The sequence below is a fragment of the Budorcas taxicolor genome, chromosome 21 (assembly GCF_023091745.1).
Source record: "Budorcas taxicolor isolate Tak-1 chromosome 21, Takin1.1, whole genome shotgun sequence".
NCBI classification, from domain to species: Eukaryota; Metazoa; Chordata; class Mammalia; order Artiodactyla; family Bovidae; genus Budorcas; species Budorcas taxicolor.
The window spans coordinates 26,562,458-26,584,485 of record NC_068930.1 but is presented as its reverse complement, the minus strand read 5'-3'; the positions used below and the strand labels follow the sequence as shown (position 1 = coordinate 26,584,485).

The following is a 22,028-nucleotide window of genomic DNA, read 5'->3' as shown; positions in this document are numbered from 1 at the left end:
GTGGTGGGCCTGAGCTGTGGGCACAGCCTTCCTTCTCCTGCACCCCACACTCATCTGTCATCTTTTGGGCAGCCCCTCCCCCCTCTCTGCACCCTTGATGGTGGGCCTGAGCCCAGCCCCCCTGTTACCATGGAGCCCCTTATGACCCAGTGGGTTCCAGGTGCCAGGCTCCTGGGAGACGTGCTGGAGGCAGAGCCTTCGTGCCATTTCTTCTAGAGACAGCAGCGCTGATGGTCGTAGTGTGAGAGCGGTGGTCCTAGTGTGAGAGCAGTGTGTCTGAGAGTGGTGTGTGAGAGTGTCGTGTGTGAGAGTAGTGTGTGAGAGTGGTGTGTGAGAGCGGTGTGTGTGAGAGCGGTGGTCGTAGTGTGAATAGTGGTGGTCGTAGTGTGAGATCGGTGGTGATAGCTCGGGTGCTGAGGTATCTAGCCGTGAAACAGCAGTTGCCCCTGAGTGGGGGGCTGCCCCGATCCGCGAGGATGGGTCGCAGGAGGGCCCGCCTGTGGGCGCTTTTCCAGTGCTGCATCCCCAAGGCAAAGGCCAAGACAAGGAAGAACTTGGCCTCGGCCCAAGTCCTGGAAGCAGAGCGGCCTGAGGTGAGAGCAGCCGGGGGCTGGGCCCGTCGGATTGGCCTTCACGCGGCGAAGCGTTGGAGCTGTGTTTCGTTTTGTTAGCATGGCTGTGGGCCCTGCCGGCCAGGGCGTTTTGGCCTTCTGGGCAAGATCGACCCCAGCAGGTTGACCTTGTAAGTGGTTGTGCAGGGGCTGCGTGGAGGACGGGCGGGGGCCCCACAAGAAGGGAAACACTGTCTGGAGGAGTCACTGGGGCACGTGGATTGAGCTATAGAGTCAGTCCTTGAAGCAGAAAGGCTAAGCCCCTTAACGTCTCCCATCTTACAAAGCACAGAACAGTGTGTCCAGTATCTTAATGACGGGTACCTGCTGCTTATGTGTATAACATACACCCTCATAGCTTCACATGTCTACTACATGCCTCTTAACAAGTGTTGGGCAGTGTTCTAGGCGCTGAATACTCAGTATGTAGTAGGGGAATATGTAGCCCAGGATTTTTTTATTTGTGTAAAGAAAACTAGAAGAATGAAAGACTCCGTGTGGTTCAGTTTGAGCAAGTTCACCATGTGGACGGCACCGCGTGCATGAAAATTGTGATAAAATACATAAAACATGACTTTAACATTTTCTCCAGTTTATTGAATGACTGGGTGACTTCAATGGAGTCAGGCTAACAGATGACCTTGGGGTGCCATCAGCCTTTTTCCCAGAGGAACACTCCAAAGCCTGATGGCCTTGTAGATCTTACCTTTCTTCCTCACTCTTCCCAGCGGTTCTAGGTCACTTGTCTGTGTGTCGTTTAAGAATCTCTTTATCCACTTTGTTGTTAGGTTTATGTTTAGGGAAGTTTCTCAGACGTCCCTGGGTCTTGAGAAGACAGGCTTGGATTCCGGGTTCTCCCCTGCCGCATGCCTGCCAGGTCGAGGTGGAGGCTGAAGGCCGGTCTGAGTTGTGGTGGTCTGTGTGGTCTTGGGGTCAGTGGCCCCCCTCTTCTCTGGAGGGGCAGGGAGACCCTTTGTGTGGAGCCTGGAGAGACTTGACAGGGTCAGTCTTGAGAGTCTCGCTCTCTTTTTAATTTGTGTTTGTATTTAGTTACTTACTCATTTCACTGTTTTCTAGGAGTTGGCAACATCTACGGAAGAACTCAATATATGCCGGGAACAGCTTCTTGCAAGAGAAGAAGAAATAGCTCTGCTGAAAGCAGAGAGGAATAACATCATGGTCAGTAGGGGAATTCTCACATGTTGACATTTGCCCCTCGGGGGCCACCGCTGGGCTCCGTGTTGCTGTCTTTAAACTCTGTCTGGTTTTCAAGTCATTTTTCACATCTTCCCACTGAGCAGACCAGGGTGGATCAGTTTGGGGTTCTCATACTTTGCTTCAAATTTATGATGAGAGCTACTATAATTTTCGTACATTTGAGGGGGGAGTTCTCTTAACCTACAATTTTGTCCATGCTACAGTTTGTGTGGGGTCTTAGTTCCCTGACCAGGGAGTAAAACCCATGACCCCTGCAGAAGTGTGGAGTCTTAACTACTGGGCCACTGGGGAAGTCCACTCTAACTTTAGACTGAAGTGGCGGGATTCCGACTTGCCTTAGCATGTTTCCGGCTGTAGCATGAGGCTGAGAGGGGTTATCGGGCCCTGAATTCAAGCATGAGGTTGACGGTGCTCCTTTGGCCCTGCCCTGCAGCTGCTGCTGGAGCACCTGGAGTTCCTGGTTTCCCGGTATACACCGTCCCTCCAGACGACGGCGGGCAAGTGGCAGGCGCAGTCCCCAGCCGGCATGACCAGCGAGCTGGAGGTGATCAAGTCACTGAAATCACTCTTTGAGCACCACAAGGCCCTGGACAAGAAGGTACCAGCCACCCGGCCATCCTGGATTTGTACACTTGCAGCCTTGTTAGGTGGATGATGCATGTATTTATGTAACTAGTTGACTTTTGAGCTTCTTGAATTCTTGTAAATACTTTTTTTCTGTAAGAAGTCAGAGTTTTATATGGTTAAAAAGTGTTGCCTACATGCATGCTCAGTCATGTCCGAGTCTTTGCGACCCTGTGGACTGTAGCCCACCATGCTCCTCTTTTCCTGGGACTTCCCAGGCAAGAATACTGGAGTGGGTGGCCATCTTCTACTCCAGGGGATCTTCCCGACCAAAGGATTGAACCTGCCCTCTTGTACTGCCAGGTGGATTCTTTATCATAGGTCCACCTGGGAAGCCACCAGTTAAAAAGTATTAGTTGGTATAAATGTCTCAAGACTTATTATATTCTGTATATCAATTTGCAATTAAAAACTAAATAATATAATTATTTTAGGGTAATATTTCTTTCCCTCTCAAACTTAGAATTTAAAGCTGTTAATAAGCAGATTTTTTGATGTTAAGATCAATGAGATACATTAAATGTATTCTGTTACAGTAGCCGCGTATTAGGGTGAGTATACAATGGCAACCCACTCCAGTACTCCTGCCTGGAAAATCCCATGGGTGGAGGAGCCTGGTAGGCTTCCGTCCGTGGGGTCGCGAAGAGTCAGACACTGCTGAGCGACTTCACTTTCACTTTTCCTTTTCATGCACTGGAGAAGGAAATGGCAACCCACTCCAGTGTTCTTGCTGGAGAATCCCAGGGACAGGGAAGCCTGGTGGGCTGCCGTCTATGGGGTCGCACAGAGTCGGACACGATTGGAGTGACTTAGCAGCAGCAGCAGCAGCATACACTAAGAAGTGCACTCACGTATATACACACATCAACACACGAGGAGCACTTGAAAGGTGTAGTTTGTTAGAAGAATTAGGTGCCACACATAACAAGGTAAGTTGGATCATTCATCGTGCAATTTCAGTTAGTTCAGTTCAGCTCAGTCACTCAGTCGTGTCCGACTCTATGCGACCCCATGAATCGCAGCACGCCAGGCCTCTCTGTGCATCACCATCTCCCGGCGTTCACTCAAACTCACGTCCGTCGAGTCGGTGATGCCATCCAGCCATCTCATCCTCGGTCGTCCCCTTCTCCTCCTGCCCCCAATCCCTCCCAGCATCAGTCTTTTCCAATGAGTCAAGTCTTCCCATGAGGTGGCCAAAGTACTGGAGTTTCAGCTTTCGCATCATTCCTTCCAAAGAAATCCCAGGCCTCATCTCCTTCAGAATGGACTGGTTGGATCTCCTTGCAGTCCAAGGGTTTGTCATTTGTATCCTTTCATTTTAAGGAAGTATGAAGGGTGTAGTGGTGGACATCAGATGTTCTTTATCTTTCTGATTGAGGACCAGCCCACCTGGGTTATTTTAATGACCAGTAAACTAGACTTGTGGCTCAGAGCTGCAGGATCTCTTAAGCACCCCTTTTGTCCAGGAGGAGACAAATTCTGACTCGAATCACCTGGTTCTATTCGAGATGGATAGCATCACCATGTATTTTCTTTTTATGCTGTATTTTCAGTTTTGAGTTGAGTTTTTCCAAATGGAGTTTTGCTGTCTTTACTTATTTCTTTATTCTGATTCAATGTTTTGGTTTTCACTGATGATTCTTAAAGAGAAGAATAACCTGAAAAAGATACTAATGGATGGGGTGCTTGATGTAAATCACAAGCAAGAAAACATGCCAAGCGCCAATGGAAAGGCATGTCCTCGGTCTCACTCTCTGTCTGGTTCTCGTCTTACTATCCAGTCTGTGCGGGGCTGTGGAGACCTTTCACCAATGCATCATGTAGGTCTGAGTGGCCGTAAGGGACGTGTGAGCTCCAGAGCGCAGAAGGCAGTTTTGACTTCACCGATTTCCCGGAAGTGCTGCGTTCCCTCCCTCCCAAAACAAGGCTGTCTAAGGTTTCCTTTCCCCCTTAGAGAACCCGCGACGAAGACCTGGCTCCGGTGATCGAGCTCAAGGAAATCATCAAGAAGAAGTCACGGGAGCAGAGAGAGATGAAGGACTGCCTGGCAGCCCTCTCTGCCCACGTAACAGAGCTGGAGAAGGACCTGGACACGGCCAGGAAGGACCTCCTCAAGTCCAAGGAAGTAAACGTGAAACTACAGCAGGACGTCCGTGAAGTGAGTGACAGTGGACGTGTCTGTTGTCCTGAGGCGGAATGTGGGTCCCTTGTTCTCCCCGTGATCTCAGCCTTGGCATGGCTGCGTGAGCAAGAGCAGAGCACTGGCGAGACCGCCACTGGCTGCCTTCCCACCTCTGCGTCAAGGTCTCTGGGGTAGAAGAGGCCTGGTCTAGGCGGCCCGTTGGCAGTGGACCAACATGGCTGTGCTGCACCCTGGGTGTGGACTCCTCATTTCCACAAGTTCTAGGGGGCCTAGTGTGTTCCTTTTTAAAAAATTCATTCATCCACTCATTCATTTATTGGAGTATAGTTGCTTTACACTGCTGTGTCAATTTCTGCTGTACAGCAATGTGAACCAATCATATATATATATGTATACACACACACACACAAATCTCCCTGGTTTTTAGGTTTCCTACCCATTAACTTCACCACAGAGCACTGATAGAGTGCCCTGTGCTGTTCAGTAGATCCTCACTCGTTGCTGACTTGATGCATAGTATCAGTAGTGTGCATATATGTCAACCCCAGTCTCCCAGTTCATCCCCCTACCTGCCTGCTGAATATATTCCCGATGATGCTGAGATTTCCTTCTGATTCACTCAGGTGAGTCTGAACATCTGTGGAGCCCATTCTCCTGGAGAGATGGGAACATGCTGTGTGGGCTCTGCTGAGGCAGCTTGCCTGGCCATCTTCTCTAGTTTTCTGAGGTTCTGCTCCTTGAAAGGATGTGTGACAGTGATACCAGCGGTCAGACAAGTCGAGTGGCGTTTGCTCACCCTCAGATCCTCAGGCCCGTGCTGTGTAACCATGCAGAATCAGGATGTTTCTGGCGGTCGTGTCTGCTGGTGTCGTGATTTATGAGAAGCTCCCTAATGGTCACTGTGAAAACAGAAGAGAGCTGGGGGCTCAGGCCTCCTCCCGTGAGCCTCGCCTCTCCTCTCTGTGCAGACAGACAGTGCCCACCCTGCCCCACCCCTCCCCCATGAGACCGTCTCAGAGTGCACCCCTCCAACATGTGGTACAGCAGGTGTACTGGTTTAGTAGCTCGGTGTGAGTCATTCTGTGTGAGAACTCAAAACAGAAATATTTGCACATGTTTGTATAACGTGTTCATACTACTCTTTGGCAACAGGAGGAGATTAGGTGGCAGAGATTAATACACAGAGAATTCTGGAAAAAGCTTTTTTAAGACCTTGCACTTTTAATGTTAGGACAACCTCGGTTACTTAGTGAGCACGGAGGGACCTGAAATGGATTTTGAACCGGCGGACAGGAGTCGCATCGGCAGCAAGCTCTGCTCCTGGTTTGAGCGTTTCCTACATGTGGTGTAACTGCTTGAGAAGAACTAGGCTTGAGAAGGCTGCTCCCAGTTGTGTAACACTGTGACTTCTGTTTCTACTCATTAATATTCTTATTGAATTTTGAGGAAATTGCATGAGATTTTACCAACTTTCACCTGAGGAAATGAGCCTCGGAGCTCCCTGTAGGATCTGTTGAAGGTCCCTCCCTGTTCTGGGTCAAGCCCGCCTGTATAGTGTGGAGACAGAGATCCTCATTTCATGCCAGATACCTTCCCTCCTGGAATTCTTGCAATGACAGAGTAGTTTAGTGTACTTTTTGTTTGCTGGTTGGGTTTATGATGTAGACAAGAAGCTTGGTAAATCGAGTGGCCAGACAGACATTAAGACAGATGGGTGCCATCGTGGCAAATGTGACATTTGAGGTAGGCGCGTTTTTGCTCACATCTCAGAAAACTGCCATGTCTAGGACTTTAATTTTGAGGATGCTAATTTTATGTTTGATTTGAAACTTAGGATTTAGTCCAGCTTTTTTACTCTTAACTGTATCGCAGTATTCTATGATAATGACTTACCTTTTCTCCTCTGCAATGCCTGGTGTAGGCTATGGCCCAAAAGGAGGACATGGAGAAGAGAATCACTACACTTGAGAAACGCTACCTCGCTGCACAGCGCAAAGCCATCTCTGTGCACAACCTCGATGATAAACTTGAAAATGAAATCGCAAATAAGGATTCTATGCATCGACAGGTAATGGCTTTTCCTGAACTGTGTCTGACTTCTGTAGTAGTGAATACTGAGGAAGGAAGGTAAAGACCTTTTCATGTGACTCCCATGTTGGAAATCAAGTCCCAGTGTAAAGTTCTTATGACCCTAAAATACTGCGTTCAAAAGTGTGGATGTACATCATGATAAATCAGCTGTACTGAAAGGAAATACATTTTTTAAAAATTGAGGGTGACTGCAACTTAGAGGTTTGAATTATTTGGGATTTGGGTTGACCATTTTGTGGAATTCCTCTCCTGACTCTTGTTTTACTTGACTTGAATCTGTTGGCATGTTAGCATTTTTCCTGAAAGAGCAGAGAGCAGCAGGGAACTTCACAGCAGCTGGCTGCCTGTTGGGAAGTGGGGTCACTGTGACAAAAGGCAGGGTTAGAGCTCCAGTCTGATTAGGTTTTGTACTTCCTGTGGTTTGGTGAGCTTTACTTGCTCCTGTTCCTGTGTGGTCTCACATAATCAGGACTTAATCAGGAAAACCAAATCTGGCTTCTCCAAAACAAAGTGAGTCAGTCTGGTGTGTGACAAAGTGTATCATTGGCCCCACTACAAAAATAAAATACTAGAAAGCCATTGAAATGTATGATGTGGAATGCTAATTAAGAGCATTCTGATATACAAAATAATGGCTGTAAAAGGCAGATCAGAAAATACTACGTTGTTGTTTTCTGAGGGTTTTAAAGCACATCTTATTGTTTATGTATGTATATAGAGTAATACACACACAGAAAAAATAAGAAAGCTGCTTAGAAATAAACGCTAACCTCTCAGGAACCCGAGCGTATAGATCATTTCATTTTTTTTCTTTTTCCAAAAAGAATCTGTCTAAATGTTCTACACTGAAAGTTTTCAGAGTTAGAAGATCTGTTAAAAGAATAATCATGCATTTACAAATATTAGTTGACTGGCATTTCCCCAGGCACACTCTGATCAGGTCTGTATTTCAGAGGAGATGAAAGCCATATTTTGGCTTACAAGCCCATGGCCGTCTGGGTTGGTAGGGTTCCCTTCAAATGATGATTCTGGTGATGTTTTAAGAAGGGTCAGTACTGACCCTTAACTTGTCAATAGGAATGAATAAGCTTCTACAGAAACCTGATCTTCTTTAATATATAAGAACTTTCTTTTTTAAAGACTTCTTTGGAGACGTTTAGGAAGAGCAAATACTCTGGCAGGAGGTGTTCTGCCCACTGCGACCAAGCCCAGGAACACTGAGAGAAAAATTACCGTAACGCGGCTTCCGAAGCAGAACTAATCCTGTGGACACATGCATTTAGGTTTTGTCTCAGCTTACTAACAATGGCAGAGGCTACACCGCTCGGCCCGTTTTGATGTTCTGCTCTCCCTTTGTAGAAGGAGGATAAAGACCGACAGCTGCAGCTGTGCCTGGAGCTGGCAGAGCAGAAGCTGCAGCAGATGCTGACAGAAGTGGTGGCTGAGCTGGCTCAGCGGGGAGCTGCACTCTCCAAGGTGCTGCTCTTGGTCCCCGGGAGACGGGCGCGGGGAGGGCCTGTTCCCTTGTTGTCCCACTGTGCCCCTCCCCGTGCTGCTCAGTCCACAAAGGAGCGCAGACGTGGGGGTCGTGCTGCCCGTCTGCGATGGGAGTGCTCCCTGAGTGTCGGACAGTCCCCGCTCCCGTGTCATCCCTAGGTTAATTTCCCTCCAGTTTTGTCCTGTGCTCTGTGTGTCCCCAGGATGCTTCAGCTCCGAGTCACTGCTGCTCAGAGTTCAGTCAGCAACTCAAAGCCTAGCAGGATACAGAACGAGAAAAATCCCATTCTCGTTAAGAGATGGCCAAAATAGGTCTGTCATGAACACAGTTTTAAGTCTTTATTCATACATTGTTGAATAAGTCACAGCGGGGCACGGTGCAGACCCAGGGCCCCACTCCCAGCTTGCAGTCCGCGGGAGCCCACGGGTGAGAGGCCGCGTCCAGGAGCCGTGGCGCTGCTGGGGATATGGTGCCCACACCCAGCCAGCCACCCCGTCCTTCTGGTGGGAAAGGTGTTGCCTTGCACTGCTGGTGGGCACTGGCTGGGCATGGAGAGGCGGGTCGGGCCTGTGCTGGCCTGGCTGTTGGAGCATTGCCTGGAGCTCAGGGAGCGCCTGAGGGGCCGGCCGGTTTCCTGAGGCAGGTGCTGTCCTGTGCTTGCAAACCCTCCCCGAGCAGGGTCACGAACAGCCGCCAGGGGGCGCCCTTCTGCCTGTGATCTTCCCCTCAAGGGCTGGTTTCTTCTCTCCCCTGGCATCTTTGCTGTCTGTCCCCGGTCGGCCTTGTAGTCTGAACTTTTGTCTTCTGGAAGCTCTGCCACTAAGGAGGCGAAACTGTTCGAACTTACCTCCCAGCTTAGGAAGGAAGAACGTGTGCCCTCGTGTGTCCCGTGCTTGCCACTGCCTGCTGCCCGCGCTGGCTCGCCCCAGGCAGTCTGAGGAAGGGGCCTGGGGCCAGGGGGAGCACCTCTCGTCTCACGAGCCGGTCACCAGCACCCTCCGTCACCCACGTGTCACACACGAAGCCGCGCTGGCTGCGTGAGCAGGCGTGCGGGTGTGCCCCCCGCGAACCCGGGGCCAGTGGTCCGCACAGAGCATGGCCCGCTTGCCGTCCCTGCGGTCACAGCCCGCGTGCTGTCAGGACAGGGTCGTTGCGAGCGGAGCTGACGCTGTTCTTGGCCGACAGGCGGGAGAGAGACACAGCAGCATGGAGGAGAGGGGCGTGTGGGCCGGAGGCGCGGCTGGGCGGGGCCGGCGCTGCCTTTCTCCGCCGCTCCTGTCTCTGCCGTCCAGTGTGCGTGTGTGGCCCTGTCTGCTGATCCAGGCACCCAACCTCGGGAGCAGGGCCAGATGTGGTCGCCCCTAGGTGGTGGGCAGGGGCCAGGGGATCCCCACGCTCAAGGAGGACGCTTGTTGCTCTGACCATCCAGGCCGGGGAGCTGCTCAGCATACAGTTGGACCTTACGAGTGGCCCTCAAACCTGAGGGAGCCAGCCCGAGGCCCGTGAAACGGAAGGCATGGTGCCCAGGTGTGGAGGTGCTTGCCTCGGACGTGGCGCTGGAGTCCCACATGCCAAACTGCTGGTCCAGACGTGGGGTGTGTGTGTAGGATGGCTGCTCCTAGGCAGGAGGAGAACCGAAGTTGCGCTGCGACAGAAGGCGCACCAGGAAAGGGCGATGGTGGAGGCTCGCATCAGAGAGCCCTGAGAGAGGTTTCCCGGAAGGGTTGGCCACACAGCGGTACCGACCATCCAGGAAATGGAGTGGGGATCCCAGGTCCAGCCTCAGGGGTCAGTACTGTCCCCACCATAGCTGTGTTCTTGGGCCTGGACTGCAGAGCCTCACATGTGGGCTCCCAGGGGGCTGTGGTTCTGACTCCCATCATGAGACCTCGGTGAGGCTCCCTCTCTGCTTAAGCAGAGGGCTCAATGTCTCCCGATCAGGGGTGCACTTCCTTACTTTCAGAACTGCTGCTCAGAGGCTGTTGAGATTGGGATGCTGTTTATGACTAAGCCAATTCAAAGTAAACTTTTGTTTTGCTTTAAAAATATTTGAATGCTGATGCCTTATGCCTTCATGCTAGTCAATAAGCGTGACAGCATCCACAGGCAGTGTGTAAAGGAACAGACATAGATGTGTGCCCGCAACCCTTCCAGAAAGCATCAGTGAGGCGGAATCACCAGTGGCCCCGATGTTACCAGCCGCTGTGCTAGAACATTCTTCTAGGTCCACCCTCACCCCTTCGTTTCTTTCTTAGCAGTTTATTTCTGGGGCTTTGCTGGCAGTCCAGTGGCTGGGAGCCTGCCTTGCAAGGTCAGGGACGCAGGTTCGATCCCTGGTTGGTGAGCTAAGATTCCATGTGCCACGTGGCAATCACATCAAAGGAATCGCACGTGATGCAGCTAAGGCCCGATGCAGCCAAATCAATAAGTTTAGTTCAGGATCTTTTATATAATGTGATAGAAAAGATTGAAGTAAGTAAAAGCAAGCATTCTCATATTCCAACTCCAGCCATCTCTCTTTTTATTTGCTTTGGAAAATGTCTGAGAACCTCTATCAGAGCAGCTCAGTGGGCAACAGTCTGGTGGAGGTTCGGTGAACACCTGTCCCAGCTGCACCAGTGCCCTAAAGACGAGGCCCAGAACCTTCGCCGAGGTCGGCGCTTGGGTGACGCTTGTCTGAGAGAGACCCATGGTCACTACAAGTTCTGCGGCACATTTTTCCCCCACAAAACCCAAGATGATACCCACACCTCACTAGAGAGCTCTCTTCACCCTGACCTGTGGGCTGGCCCTGAGGTGGGGATAGTTTTGTCTCAGGTTTGAATTTTACATGTGAAACCTGCGCCAGTTTCCTGAGTGACCACTGAACTGCAAAAGCTGAAAGCAAGTATAAAGCAGTTTCACTTACCCCAGGGACCTGGCCTCCTTGGATCTAGAAGATCAGTCGGGGAAGGAGGAGTTTTTCTGTGTACAAGTTAGTGTTAACAGTTGTCATCCGGCTTCGTGCCGACACTTCGCTCTGGGCGCGAGGTCCGCCCCTCATCCCGAGGTGCTTTATGCTTTCAGACAGGAGAGTAGCCATCCCGCAGTCCACGCAACGTCTGTTAAGAATTGTCTCTAAAGCACTGTATGTATCTTTTTCAGAATTCTCTCCTATGGGAAGTTGAAAATGCAAAAAAGCATTTAGAAGAAATGCAAAATGACAAGGTCCTTAAATCTCTAAATCCTTTAGAAATGTGTTAAGAGCTGAACTGAGCTGGGTTCACTGTTACAGTTACTGCAGATGCTTCGCGGAAGTGGAGTTACATTTTCCTTATGGCTAGTCCACTGCTGTAACGTGTATAGCATTTCTGGTTTTGAACATTGAATGTGATTTGCATTATAGGCGGATTTAGAGCGTGTGGCCGTTGTGTGTGGTTCCGAATTCTAAGTAGTCCTTTCTGGGTTCACCCGAAAGCTGAGACAAAGCATGAGCCTGTCACGTGGACAGTGCTGTCCGTCAGAGAGACAATACGAGCCACATACACAGTCTAAAATTCCCTAAAAATGAGCGGGCTGCTTCACGTGCTTTTTTCACTGCGAGTCTTGAAATCTGTGTGATTTCCACATCGAGCTTTGCACCGGCCTGCGTCACATCCTCAGTGTGCTGCACAAGGCGAGTGACTGCCGTGGCCGACAGCACAGAGCTGCCAGGTTGAGTCGAGTGACTCGGAAACTTGGCCCGTTTGACTTGTTTTACCCCGTGAGGAAGTGAAGTGGGGTGTAGAGGAATGAATGTGAGCAATGCCCAGGAATGAATGTGAGGTCCATGGAGACAGTCTAAAGCAATGAGAGGAGCGAGGGCAATAGAGTGAGTCCTGTCCCCCACCACCCGAACCCCGACCCCAAGTCCAGCTTCTCTCTATAGACTTCGTTGTCGTCAATGGCTGGCCATGTTTCCTCCAGAAGCTTTTCTACGCCTGAGATGTGACTTCTTATTCATTATGGTTTATAAGGGTCAGTATTGTTCTGAGTGTTTCTATTTGCTGTGGAACACTTAGAGTACAATTTCTGAGAATGAAAATGTTCAAAAATGTGCGATTTTAAGGCGAGAGAATGGAGAGGATGTGCTGATCGGGCTGATGGGGGTGAACCCATAGGCAGCTAGTTCGCCAGAGCGGAGCAGGAATGATGGCAGGTGGTCCTGGAGCCAGGAAAAGGGGTGGCCCAGCCCTGGGGAGGGGTCGTGACAAAGACAGAAAGCGAAGGTACTGGCCATGGGGGACAGGGAGCAGGCAAGCCAGCAGCTCGAGGCTGCCCCTCTGTTGCTTTGAGGTCATGTCTGGGAAAACAAGGCAGGACCTGGGTGAGAGTGGGGCAGGGGGGAGATTTGCGGAGAGAAGGGTGTGAGGTGTGAGAGCGGGAGGGCGGCACGGGGCCCAGCAGGCACTCTTGCATGCGTCTCAGATGACAGAGGCGCCCTTGCGGTGTGCGGGGCCATCCCCAGAACAGCCCGAGGGCCTGTGCCCTGAGAGGAGAGCCACGGGAGGCTGGCCCTCCCGGCCCCTGGCTGCCCCTGCTCACTCCTGTCTGTGCGTGTTCAGACCAGCCTGGAAAACGGAGGGCTGGGAACCCGCGAGGACGGCACTCCTCGGCGAACTAGTACCAGTGATGAGCGATGGGGTGGACCCAGTGGCTGCGGAGCTGAAGGGTTTTTTTTTTTTCTAATTTTCCTTCAGCCTGGCTGATGGAAGCAAGGATATATTTTTGTAATTTTCGGTTTTTGTCTCTGACTCCATCAGCCCACCCTTGTGAATAACCTCATAGGATTGCCTTCCGTCCACGCTGAGACCTGAATGTCACCAGGCCATCTAGGAACTGGATTCTCCTCCTGCCGTTTCTTCAGTACTGCTCGCTTAAGAGATGGCAGTGTCTCATAAGCAGGGCCCATTTGTCCAAAGTCAGGGCTTCCATGTAAAATTGTGTTCAGTTCCTGATAGACTTGAGGTGCCAAGAATGTTGCTGACGAGACGTGGTCCTCTCGTGCCCAGGTGCAGCCCCTGAAAGATCAGGACCGGGAGCGCGGGCAGCAAGCCAGCGTGCTGGCCAACGTGGGCCAGGTGTTCAAGAGTGACAAGGGCGTGTCAGACGGCATGGGCGACCGGGTCACCCTCTTCAGCACGCCCGCTCTGCTGTCGCCCAGCGGCCAGGCCGATGCCAAGACTCCGGCCGGGAGGATTCAGAAGCAGCTGGACAGGATCAACGAAGAAAGCTGGTGGGTGCGCCTGAGCCCAGCTCCCCGGAGACTCGGCTTCTCTGAGGAGCTGTCTCCTGCTTAGAGAAGTCTGAGTGTTCCATAGTGAGAAAACTGACTTCAGGTCTGCTTCAGGAATTTTCAGTTCTGAAATTGCCCTTGATTATAGAGCTCAGTCAGCCAGGGCATTCTGTCCACAGTGTGGTGTCAGCACTCTGTGGGGGGGCGTTGTGGGGTGTCCCCCCCTCAGCTCTGGGCCCCAAGGTGGCTGAGGTGCCGAGGCGGTGTCCCCTGTGGCCTGTGCACCCTCCAGCACTGAGGGTTCATCCTCGTGTGTCCCTCGGAGCCTTCTACGTTCTGGTGAAAAGCCACCTGGAACAGAAAAGCTGGGGTTCTGGGCTTGGCAAATTCCCACTCAGATCTGCATTTCCCTTTGTAACTTAATACATTGTGAAGATTGGCTTGGTGTAAGACAGTGATCCAAGGACATGTGTTTGAGTTTTTCTCATCTCATCAGTATATTTAAAATGTTTTCTTTAGACCCAGTCTTGGCAGTTAGAACAGTTTACAAAACAGGATAGAACCCAAAGGCCCGCCTCGTGGTGAGCAGGGGGCCCTGGGTCTGGGTGCAGCCGGGTGGCTGGGGCCCCGAGGCCTGCCTGGTGCCACACCCGCACAGCTGTGCCTCCTGTCCCGAGTCCACGTTCAGAGTGGCCGCAGGCCGGTGACCCTGCACAGGACGGGGCAGAGCTGCTGCTCAGATTGTTCTCATCCCGTCACCCCTGCCCGAGGTGCCCGTTCCTGCCGGTCGAGTGCGGGGGGCTCGGGGAAAAGGCAGGGGTGAATGGCACAACCAGCAAACGCAGATGGTGCCGCCTGTACTTTTGATGCTGAGACAGACTGCTTTGTGGGCCGTGTTTGAGCACAGACAAGCTCAGAAAGATTGTCTTTCCTCATCCCTGTAGGAAATTGGGAACAGTATGTGTTAATATTTTTATTTTTAGAGCAAGTTGTCAGGTAAAAATGATTTTTCCTTATGCAACAAGTTGACTTGATGTAAATGGTAAATTCTGTCCATCAACTTGTCAACAGTGATAAACTTTCAAGATGTATAAGTAGAAGTGAAACTGGAGAGTTTACTACGTGTAAGGATCTTGTATTTTAATTTGAAAATCATTTTATTTGCATAATCATGCATGTAATCTGTATATAAAATCATCCATGACACATAAGGGGAGAAGAGCAGTAACTGTGAATTCTAGGTTAAGGCAGCACATTGACCTGAATCCAGAAACTCACACAAAGCTGGTGGAGAAATTCATCAAGTGATGCGTTTGTACATACACAAGCTTAAAACAAAATGAAAAGTTCAACTCAGCACTTCATCTGGTCTGGAGACTTGTGTTTAGAAACTCCAGCATGCTCGTGAATCGCTGTTTTGGTTATACGGAGTTCCGGATTCCCAGTGGAAAAGATCTGAGGCACTGACGTGCATCTCTGCCCTGAGAGCAGGGAAGGAAAAGGTGGTCAGCTTCAGGTATCTCCTCACAGGGAGTAACCTCCCAGGACCCATCAGAATGTTAGAGTAAATAAGTCAAATCAAACGTGAATGATGAGGGGCCACTTTGTAAGACTCAATGATAAGTTATTGTAAGTTTGAGACTATTCCAAAGAGGGAAAGCTGAACCTTTTTGCTGAGATGTTAATTGAGCAAGTCTTCCTGGAATTTGCTGATCGTGACACAGAATGCAAGCCCACATTTGCTGTCCAGACATGTTCCTCTGCTGACAAAGGCAGGTGATGATTTTATTCCGTTTTAGGTTGATCCAAAAAGACAAGGAGAACACGGATCAGCGGGCGGAGGGGATTGAGAGCAGGGTGGGCAGTGGGAGCTTCAGCAACCTTCGGCGCTTTAAATCCTCCGACTCCCTCAACCTGGATTTCGCCTCCTCGCATGCCGGCTCCTTCCCGCCCAGCAGAGGGCGCTCCATGCCCGAAAGGAGGCAGCCCAGCCCTGAGCGAGAAGAAGACAAGCTGGGCTTCATGACTCTGGTATGTGTCTGCCTCCTCCCTGCCGCGTCCCTCCCCGAGCACACTGGTTTTCTTTTGTTTGTTTGTTTTTTCTCTTTTTACCCAGAAGAAAATCAGGTACGTTTGCTACGCTCAGAGGTCTAAGATTTTTAAAACTGCCTAGTCTTGAATCGGGCTTCCCTAGTGCCTCAGACGGTAAAGCGTCTGTGTGCAATGCAGGAGAGCCGGGTTCGATCCCTGGGTTGGGAAGATCCTCTGGAGAAGGAAATGGCAGCCCACTCCAGTATTCTTGCCTGGAAAATCCCATGGACCGCGAAGCCTGGTAGGCCACTGTCCATGGGGCCACAAAGAGTCGGACGCGACTGAGCGAAATCATTCCATAATCACACAGCGACAAATGAGTCTTGATATTTGGACCCCTGGCTTAGGAATCTCAACTGGTCTGCTGGCTGATGCGCCTGGCCACACGCTCAGGCCAGCTCTGCGTGTGAAACCAGGTTCAAAGCCCGGTGCCCCAGGGCCCCAGTGAAGAAGTCTGGCTTCCTCACTCTTCCGAGTCTGAAAACGGGATGACGACCTAGGGCTTTCGGTGACAGAGTGTGCGGCTCTAAAGCACATGTTCCAGCTTTCTTCCATGTTTAGCTTAGGTTTTGCGAGTGCATTGCTGTTTACCCCATGAACTCACGTTTACAACACTCTGCTTTGTAACTGCACTTGTATTTTCACTTTTTTTTGGTTACCACCCGTTTCATGTTAGCTGCATTGTTAGTCGGCATATAATTAAATTAACTGTGAATCATTTAGCGGCATGTGAAATGGTAACTAGTCCATTTTGTGGTCTTTGGAGACACTGTTTTTATAATTTGCATCGTTGGGTAATTAGTTGATATTTAAAATTCTTTGACGATTTCTCTGTAGTTTCACGATTGATTTCTTTCCAAGTGTTTGTAAAAGAACAACAGTTCCGTATATTTTGTCCTGCTGTTGGAGTTCTCTGACAGTGTGTCTGCTTTCATCATTGGTTTTGATTTCCTGGCTCATCCTGTTGCCTGCTCAGTGGTTGTCAATCCAGACCCCAGCTTCCCACCACTGCCCCGCCTCGCCCCGGAGGCTGCAGTTGACCCATCCATCTCCCCTTCCCCGCCCTCCCACCTGCTCTGGTCATAGCAGTGCTGTGGTCCACAGCAGGCGTCCCCTTAGTCGGGTTTGTGCTTTGTCTTCATGTCTCATCAAATGGTGTTTTTCCCCATAGCAGTAAGTTTGAATTAGCGTATCACTATGCAGTTACAAGCATAATGTAGATGGATCCTAAACCGCATATCATGTGTCATTCATAAATGAGATTATCCTTACCTAAAGAAATGATCTTCTTAAGTGTAGAATTAATGGACTTTTGACACAATATCCTTTCTGTGTTGGTGCTTGTTTTTAAGACTATAAATCTCATCAGCTTTTGCACAGTGAATGTCTCTATTAGACTCTTTAAAAAAGCATCTTGTATGGTTAATAAAATATAAAGACTGCACCTGCTATTATGCTAGCTTTCTTTCTTACATATTTTCACAGGGAACCTGCTTTAATACATTTATTTTGAGAACTTTTAAATCAAATTCTAGGTAAGCATTTTATGTTCATGTCCAATAGATGGTTCGATTTGTTCAGTGTTCAAATAGGTATTATGGTAACTTCCTCATCAGTTAAATTACTATTTCAAAGTATAACATGTTTTTTATGAAGAGAAACTAACTTATAGAGAAGTTTGGCTGAGAATAGACAACTGTTAAGGGCCTTTATTGTACAGAATGCTGTGCTTTAATAGATCATGATGTTGTAATAGAATTGTATCTTCCTGAGTAATAATTTATAGTGTTTCTCTAGTAAATCTTGAATAGCTTATTTAATTTCTGTGGTCAAAAGAAATGTTCTGTTTCCAGTTACATGTTCTCTAAATGTTCATCTCACTTATATGTTTGCCATCATTTTTGCTATACTGTGTTTGTCTGTACTGATTCTTGAATTTTTAGCTTCAAAGTCGCAAGATATCTGGTTTCTCTTCATTTCTTTGCATCATCTATCAGCCTAGTGATTTAAGGAAGCATTGTCGAAAGGTAAACTATTTAGTAATTTAGCATGCCTCTGTTTCTCTGTGAAGTAGTAGAGAGTCCTTATCATTTTACATGAATGAACACTGTGTGGTTATGTACTGGTGAATAACTGACATTTTCATGGAAGTAATGAAACTCACCCACCACTGGGTGCTGATGGTTCTGTTGGAAATAGGTCATTTGTTGGGACAATTGTAACAGTTTGCCTATCTCCCACTTGTTTGCCTTCTAATCATCTCATGCTTATTTATAATAGAGATAGTATTATTTATTATTTTAAAATTTTTCTTTACTTATTTTTTGGCCATGCTGCACAGCTTATGGGATCTTAATTCCCCAACCAGGGATCAGACCAGTGTCCGGGCAGTGAAAGTGGCAAGTCCTAACATCTGGACCACCGTGGAATTTCCGCTTAGAGTTTTTTTTTAAACAAATGACTGAATCAGAGCCATAGAAGTTAGATTTGGGGGAAGCCAATTTAATGACGGTGGGTAGCAGTGTGCAGGAGACTCTGTGCGCCAGGCACCGTGTCGAGTGCTTTCCGAGTCTGTCATCTAATCCCGCAGACGCCAGGTGAGGTCCAGGCTGCTGTTATCCCCATTCAGCAGACAGGGACACTGAGGCTTAGAGAGGCCGAGCACCGTGCCCAGGCCCCCACACCCCAGCAGTGTGGTTCGGACTGGTCTGATCAGAGCCTGGACACTTCCTGTGGTGCCGTCCAGCCCGCTTTGCTCCAGAGGCTCTCGTGTCCATCACGGCATCCCTGATGGAGGGAGCATCAGGAGGGAGCTCGCTGCCTCTCCCGTTTGGTCACTTGGTTGAGCCCCTGTTGTTGGAGTCCAGTGCCCCGAGGGCTGGCCTTCCTTGTCCCTCTCCCACTCCCAGCCCGCCGATGGAGCACTCCTGGGGCCTTCCTGCAGGACTCGGGCAGCCGTGCTCCAGTTCAGGCAGCTCAGTGCCCGGGAGCCCTTCTGCTGGGCACAGCAGAGCAGCGCCATCACCTTGGGGTTGGTGCCCTGGGTGTGCCGCTCGCCCGCTCTGTGGCCTGCTTTGCCCTCCTGGTAAGTGAGGACACGGCACTGCCCATCCTAGTCATGTGGGCACCAGTGGGGCGGCTCCCATCCTGGCGGAGGGCGGCCAGGCTGCGGACCCAGAGCCTTCCTTAGGAGGAGGCCCGGGGGAAGGGGCTGGCCGTGGTCCCTGACTCTAAGGCAGGTGTTTGTCTCCACTGAGTCCATAGTCAACCCAGGTGTGTCACTTCCCTGCTCTGTTCTTTGTTGTTTTCTGATTTTTATAAGTGCTTATTTTAACTTGAATTTGAGATTGATCCCTGTTCAGTTCCATGTGGATAATTTCTAGCCTTTTTAGCCTTCTGTTGCCTGAGGTTTCTTGGTAGAGGTCAGGGGAGGGTGCCCAGTTTATCCAGCTGCTGTTAAATGAGTTCAGCTGTATTTTGCACTAAGTCACTTTGTTGTCACCAAGCTCCTGTGGGGCTGCACGGGACCAGTATTCTTTACAGAATCCCATTAAAAAAGGACTGGTTAGTTGGTTAAAACAACACACTCATTGTTTATAAAAATACTTGCCATGCATGTTTCCTCAAACCTCCCCTGCTTGACCACATACCCAAATGTATAAGTGAGACCTGTCTGGACCCCGAGGGGTTCATCTGTTCCCCACACTGTTGCCACCAGTGTCTTTCCTATCTTCAGACCCAGGACTAGCGGAAGAGCTGGGAGTCCAGGCGAGATCATCTTTTTCCTTTTTTAAATTAGTTTATTTTTTAATGGAAGGATAATTGCTTTACAGAATTTTGTTCTTTTCTATCAAACCTCAACATGAACCATCCATAGGTACACATACATCCCTTCCCTTTCGAACCTCCCTCCCATCTCCCTCCCCATCCCACCCCTCTAGGTTGATACAAGATTATTTCTTAGTGAAGACCTAGGAGAGCTTCATGTAAACCCCAGGGAGCAAATGACACTCAAACTGGGCGTAAGCACTTCAGTGTGTAGCCCCCGGTCTCTATGTTACTGAGAAATACAAGCCAGACACATGGTGTTCGCATGGAGGGCTTAGGTACCTTTTCTGTGTTTCACTTGTTGTCCTGGGCTCAGTAACCTGCATCATCACTACAGATGATCTTGGGTGGTGGTACAAGCTGTTTCCTTTCCTCCTTCAAATCGAAAGGTCTGGACGGCTTTGCTGAGAGGTTTCTTACTCTTGCTAGTGGTGCTTCTGAGCAGCATCTGGCGATGAGCACAGTCCTTTCATCAGGGCAGTTCATGCCATGCAGGGTTCTCGGTGCTGGCGTGGCTCTGCTGTCCTGCCTGGCAGGGCCATCTGTTCACTGGATTTCAGGGAGTGCAGAGCCCGGCTGCAGGGAGGCTCCCGTCCGGGGTCTCGGCAGTCAGTGGGGTGCTCTCGCTGCTCCACGGCCCTGCTTCTCTTGAACAAACAGTCCTTTAAGATGGCATTAAGCTAGAACAAGGCATTTTTTGTACTTGGCGGATAGCATAGCTAATATATTTTCAAGTAAGTTTCTGGTTATAATGTAAAGCCTGTGTGATTGCCTTTTTCGACACAGTCTATTGTTAGCCAATTTTATACTTACCTCACTCCCTCAGCTGCCAGCCATACAGGAAGAGGTAGAAGATGACACCATCAAATGTGAAACCTCGACCTCCGCCTCGCTGCGGTCCTTTCGGCTGGACCGGCTCACGGGCTCACTGCACACAGCCAGCGATGAGGATATCAGGGACGCCCGCAAGTAAGGGGCCTGCTCGCCTCGTCGTCAGTTTCAGGAGCCCTGTGGCTCTTGTCTTGAAAGAGTTGCAAGGATGGTTGTAAAGGAATCCCACTGGATTCGGTGCCTGTGTTTAGTGGTGAACTTCAGGTGCTGGGGTAGAAGAGCTCAGTGACCTCAGTGAATTTAGAGAACATCTGTCTCTACGTGTTGACTCCTGTGGGAGGTCTCTTCCTGCTCTAGCTAGAGGTCTGCCAGGCCTGGGGCGCGTTCCTGATGGTTACGGCTGCGTGCCTCTCGGCTTTGCTCTTGAGGGTCCCTCCCTTTTCCTCAGGGGTCTCCTCTCAGGAGACTGTCTGTCCCCTCCTGTGACTGACACTGTCCTCATTCAGACCCCCACCTGCTGAGCTCCCGTCGTGAGCCAGGCAGCACTCGATGGAGGGCACATGCGGTCACCTGCCCAGCAGCCCTGCACAGTGACCGTCGCTCTCCTGCCACGGCCGAGGACGGTCACCCTGCAGGAGGCGGGGCGAACTGCCCAGAACTGGGGAGCTCGACTTCTCTGGGAGCGTCGTCACCTGCCGAGCAGAGACCCTGAGGGAGGGTCGGGGCGCCCTCTGCACCAGCTCGTCTGGAGTGAAGACCTCCCTCCTTGGGGGAGGGCTCCAGTCAGAGAATCTCAGCTTCCTGGGGCCATTGGTTGTGGCTGGAAGCCTGCATCGCTCGTGTGGAGTGTGGTTGGTGAAGGAGACTCCACTATCTGCTGCGAGGTTGAGGCGTGGGTGTTGCTAGGTGTCCGGTTCTATCCGTAGGTCTTATGGAGGGGTGTGTGTTTGCACAAGGGTGCCAGTTAAAGGTCATTTTCTCTCCCCGAAGCGCGACAGGTTCTCAGGGCGGTCTCGGGAGCAACCCCAGCAACAGCAACAGCAGCCAGGACTCGCTGCAGAAAGCCCCAAAGAAGAAGGGCATCAAGTCCTCCATCGGTCGTTGGTTTGGCAAGAAGGGAAAGGGCCGGCCTGGACACACCAGCAAGGAGGCGTTAGGACCAGGTGGGTGCTTCACCGTTCAGAGGGAGGAGGGTCTGCGTGTATGTCCCTTCTGTGTCTCCCCCACTGTCCCCACGAGGCTGCTGTCACTCACGCTGGGTGTCCTCCTGGGAGGAGCGGAGGAGGCGTCTGTCTTCTCTAGGGTCCGAGATGATCAGATCAGTTGATGAGTGGATGGGTGGACGGGTGGATGAACAGATGGTTGGCTGGATGGGTGGGTGAACGGAGCATGGAATGAGTAAAGCAGATGCTTACTCCGATGAGAAACGTATTCTACGAATTGGGTTGAGTAGGAGCCGGGCAATGACTGTTTCCTCCAGAACAGTGACAAGTGTTTGGAAACGGCCTAAGTGCTCATCAGAGAGGAGTGAGGTACAATCTGTGGGCACCCCACAAGGAACAGCATCCCCTCCTTCCTGCCACTTTCCCCATCCCCAGGAGCTCATGAGGGATTCTGCCCATGCCCCCCACCCCAGCCCACAGCCACGCAGGTCCTCCTGGGGTCTCCTCATCACACAGTGTTATCATCAGGCCCCCGTCTCGCTCGGCTTCATCTCCTTAAGGACAGGGTATGTTCCTGCCTCTTCAGCCAGATATTTGTTGAGTGTCTTCTTTTTGCTGGGTGTGGGATTTACAGGGTGAGTAAAACAGATGTGGTCTGGAGCACAGTGAAGGGAGA

At 50.5% G+C, this 22,028-nt stretch overlaps 1 protein-coding gene across 1 annotated transcript; it reads left to right on the top strand.

The window, feature by feature from the left end:
• The first annotated feature begins 476 nt into the window (after window positions 1-476).
• LOC128067003 (liprin-alpha-1-like) lies at window positions 477-21,516 on the top strand. The gene is made up of 16 exons (XM_052660131.1): window positions 477-645; window positions 720-844; window positions 1,689-1,790; window positions 2,263-2,433; window positions 2,993-3,008; window positions 3,333-3,381; window positions 4,084-4,186; window positions 4,408-4,611; window positions 6,518-6,664; window positions 8,047-8,163; window positions 9,371-9,478; window positions 13,216-13,439; window positions 15,239-15,470; window positions 17,528-17,557; window positions 20,185-20,327; window positions 21,180-21,516. The coding sequence occupies exons 1-16, from the start codon at window positions 477-479 to the stop codon at window positions 21,514-21,516; spliced, it is 2,277 nt and encodes a 758-aa protein (XP_052516091.1).
• The last annotated feature ends 512 nt before the right edge of the window (window positions 21,517-22,028 follow it).

What these genes read in the sequence shown, in the direction of transcription:
- LOC128067003 (XM_052660131.1), top strand. Translation starts at nt 477, where the DNA reads ATGGGTCGCAGGAGGGCCCGCCTGTGGGCGCTTTTCCAGTGCTGCATC. An exon ending in TGGCCTTCACGCGGCGAAGC is followed by an intron (nt 646 to 719) that starts GTTGGAGCTGTG and finishes CTTCTGGGCAAG; the next exon opens with ATCGACCCCAGCAGGTTGAC. An exon ending in TAAGGAAGCATTGTCGAAAG is followed by an intron (nt 17,558 to 20,184) that starts GTAAACTATTTA and finishes TCACTCCCTCAG; the next exon opens with CTGCCAGCCATACAGGAAGA.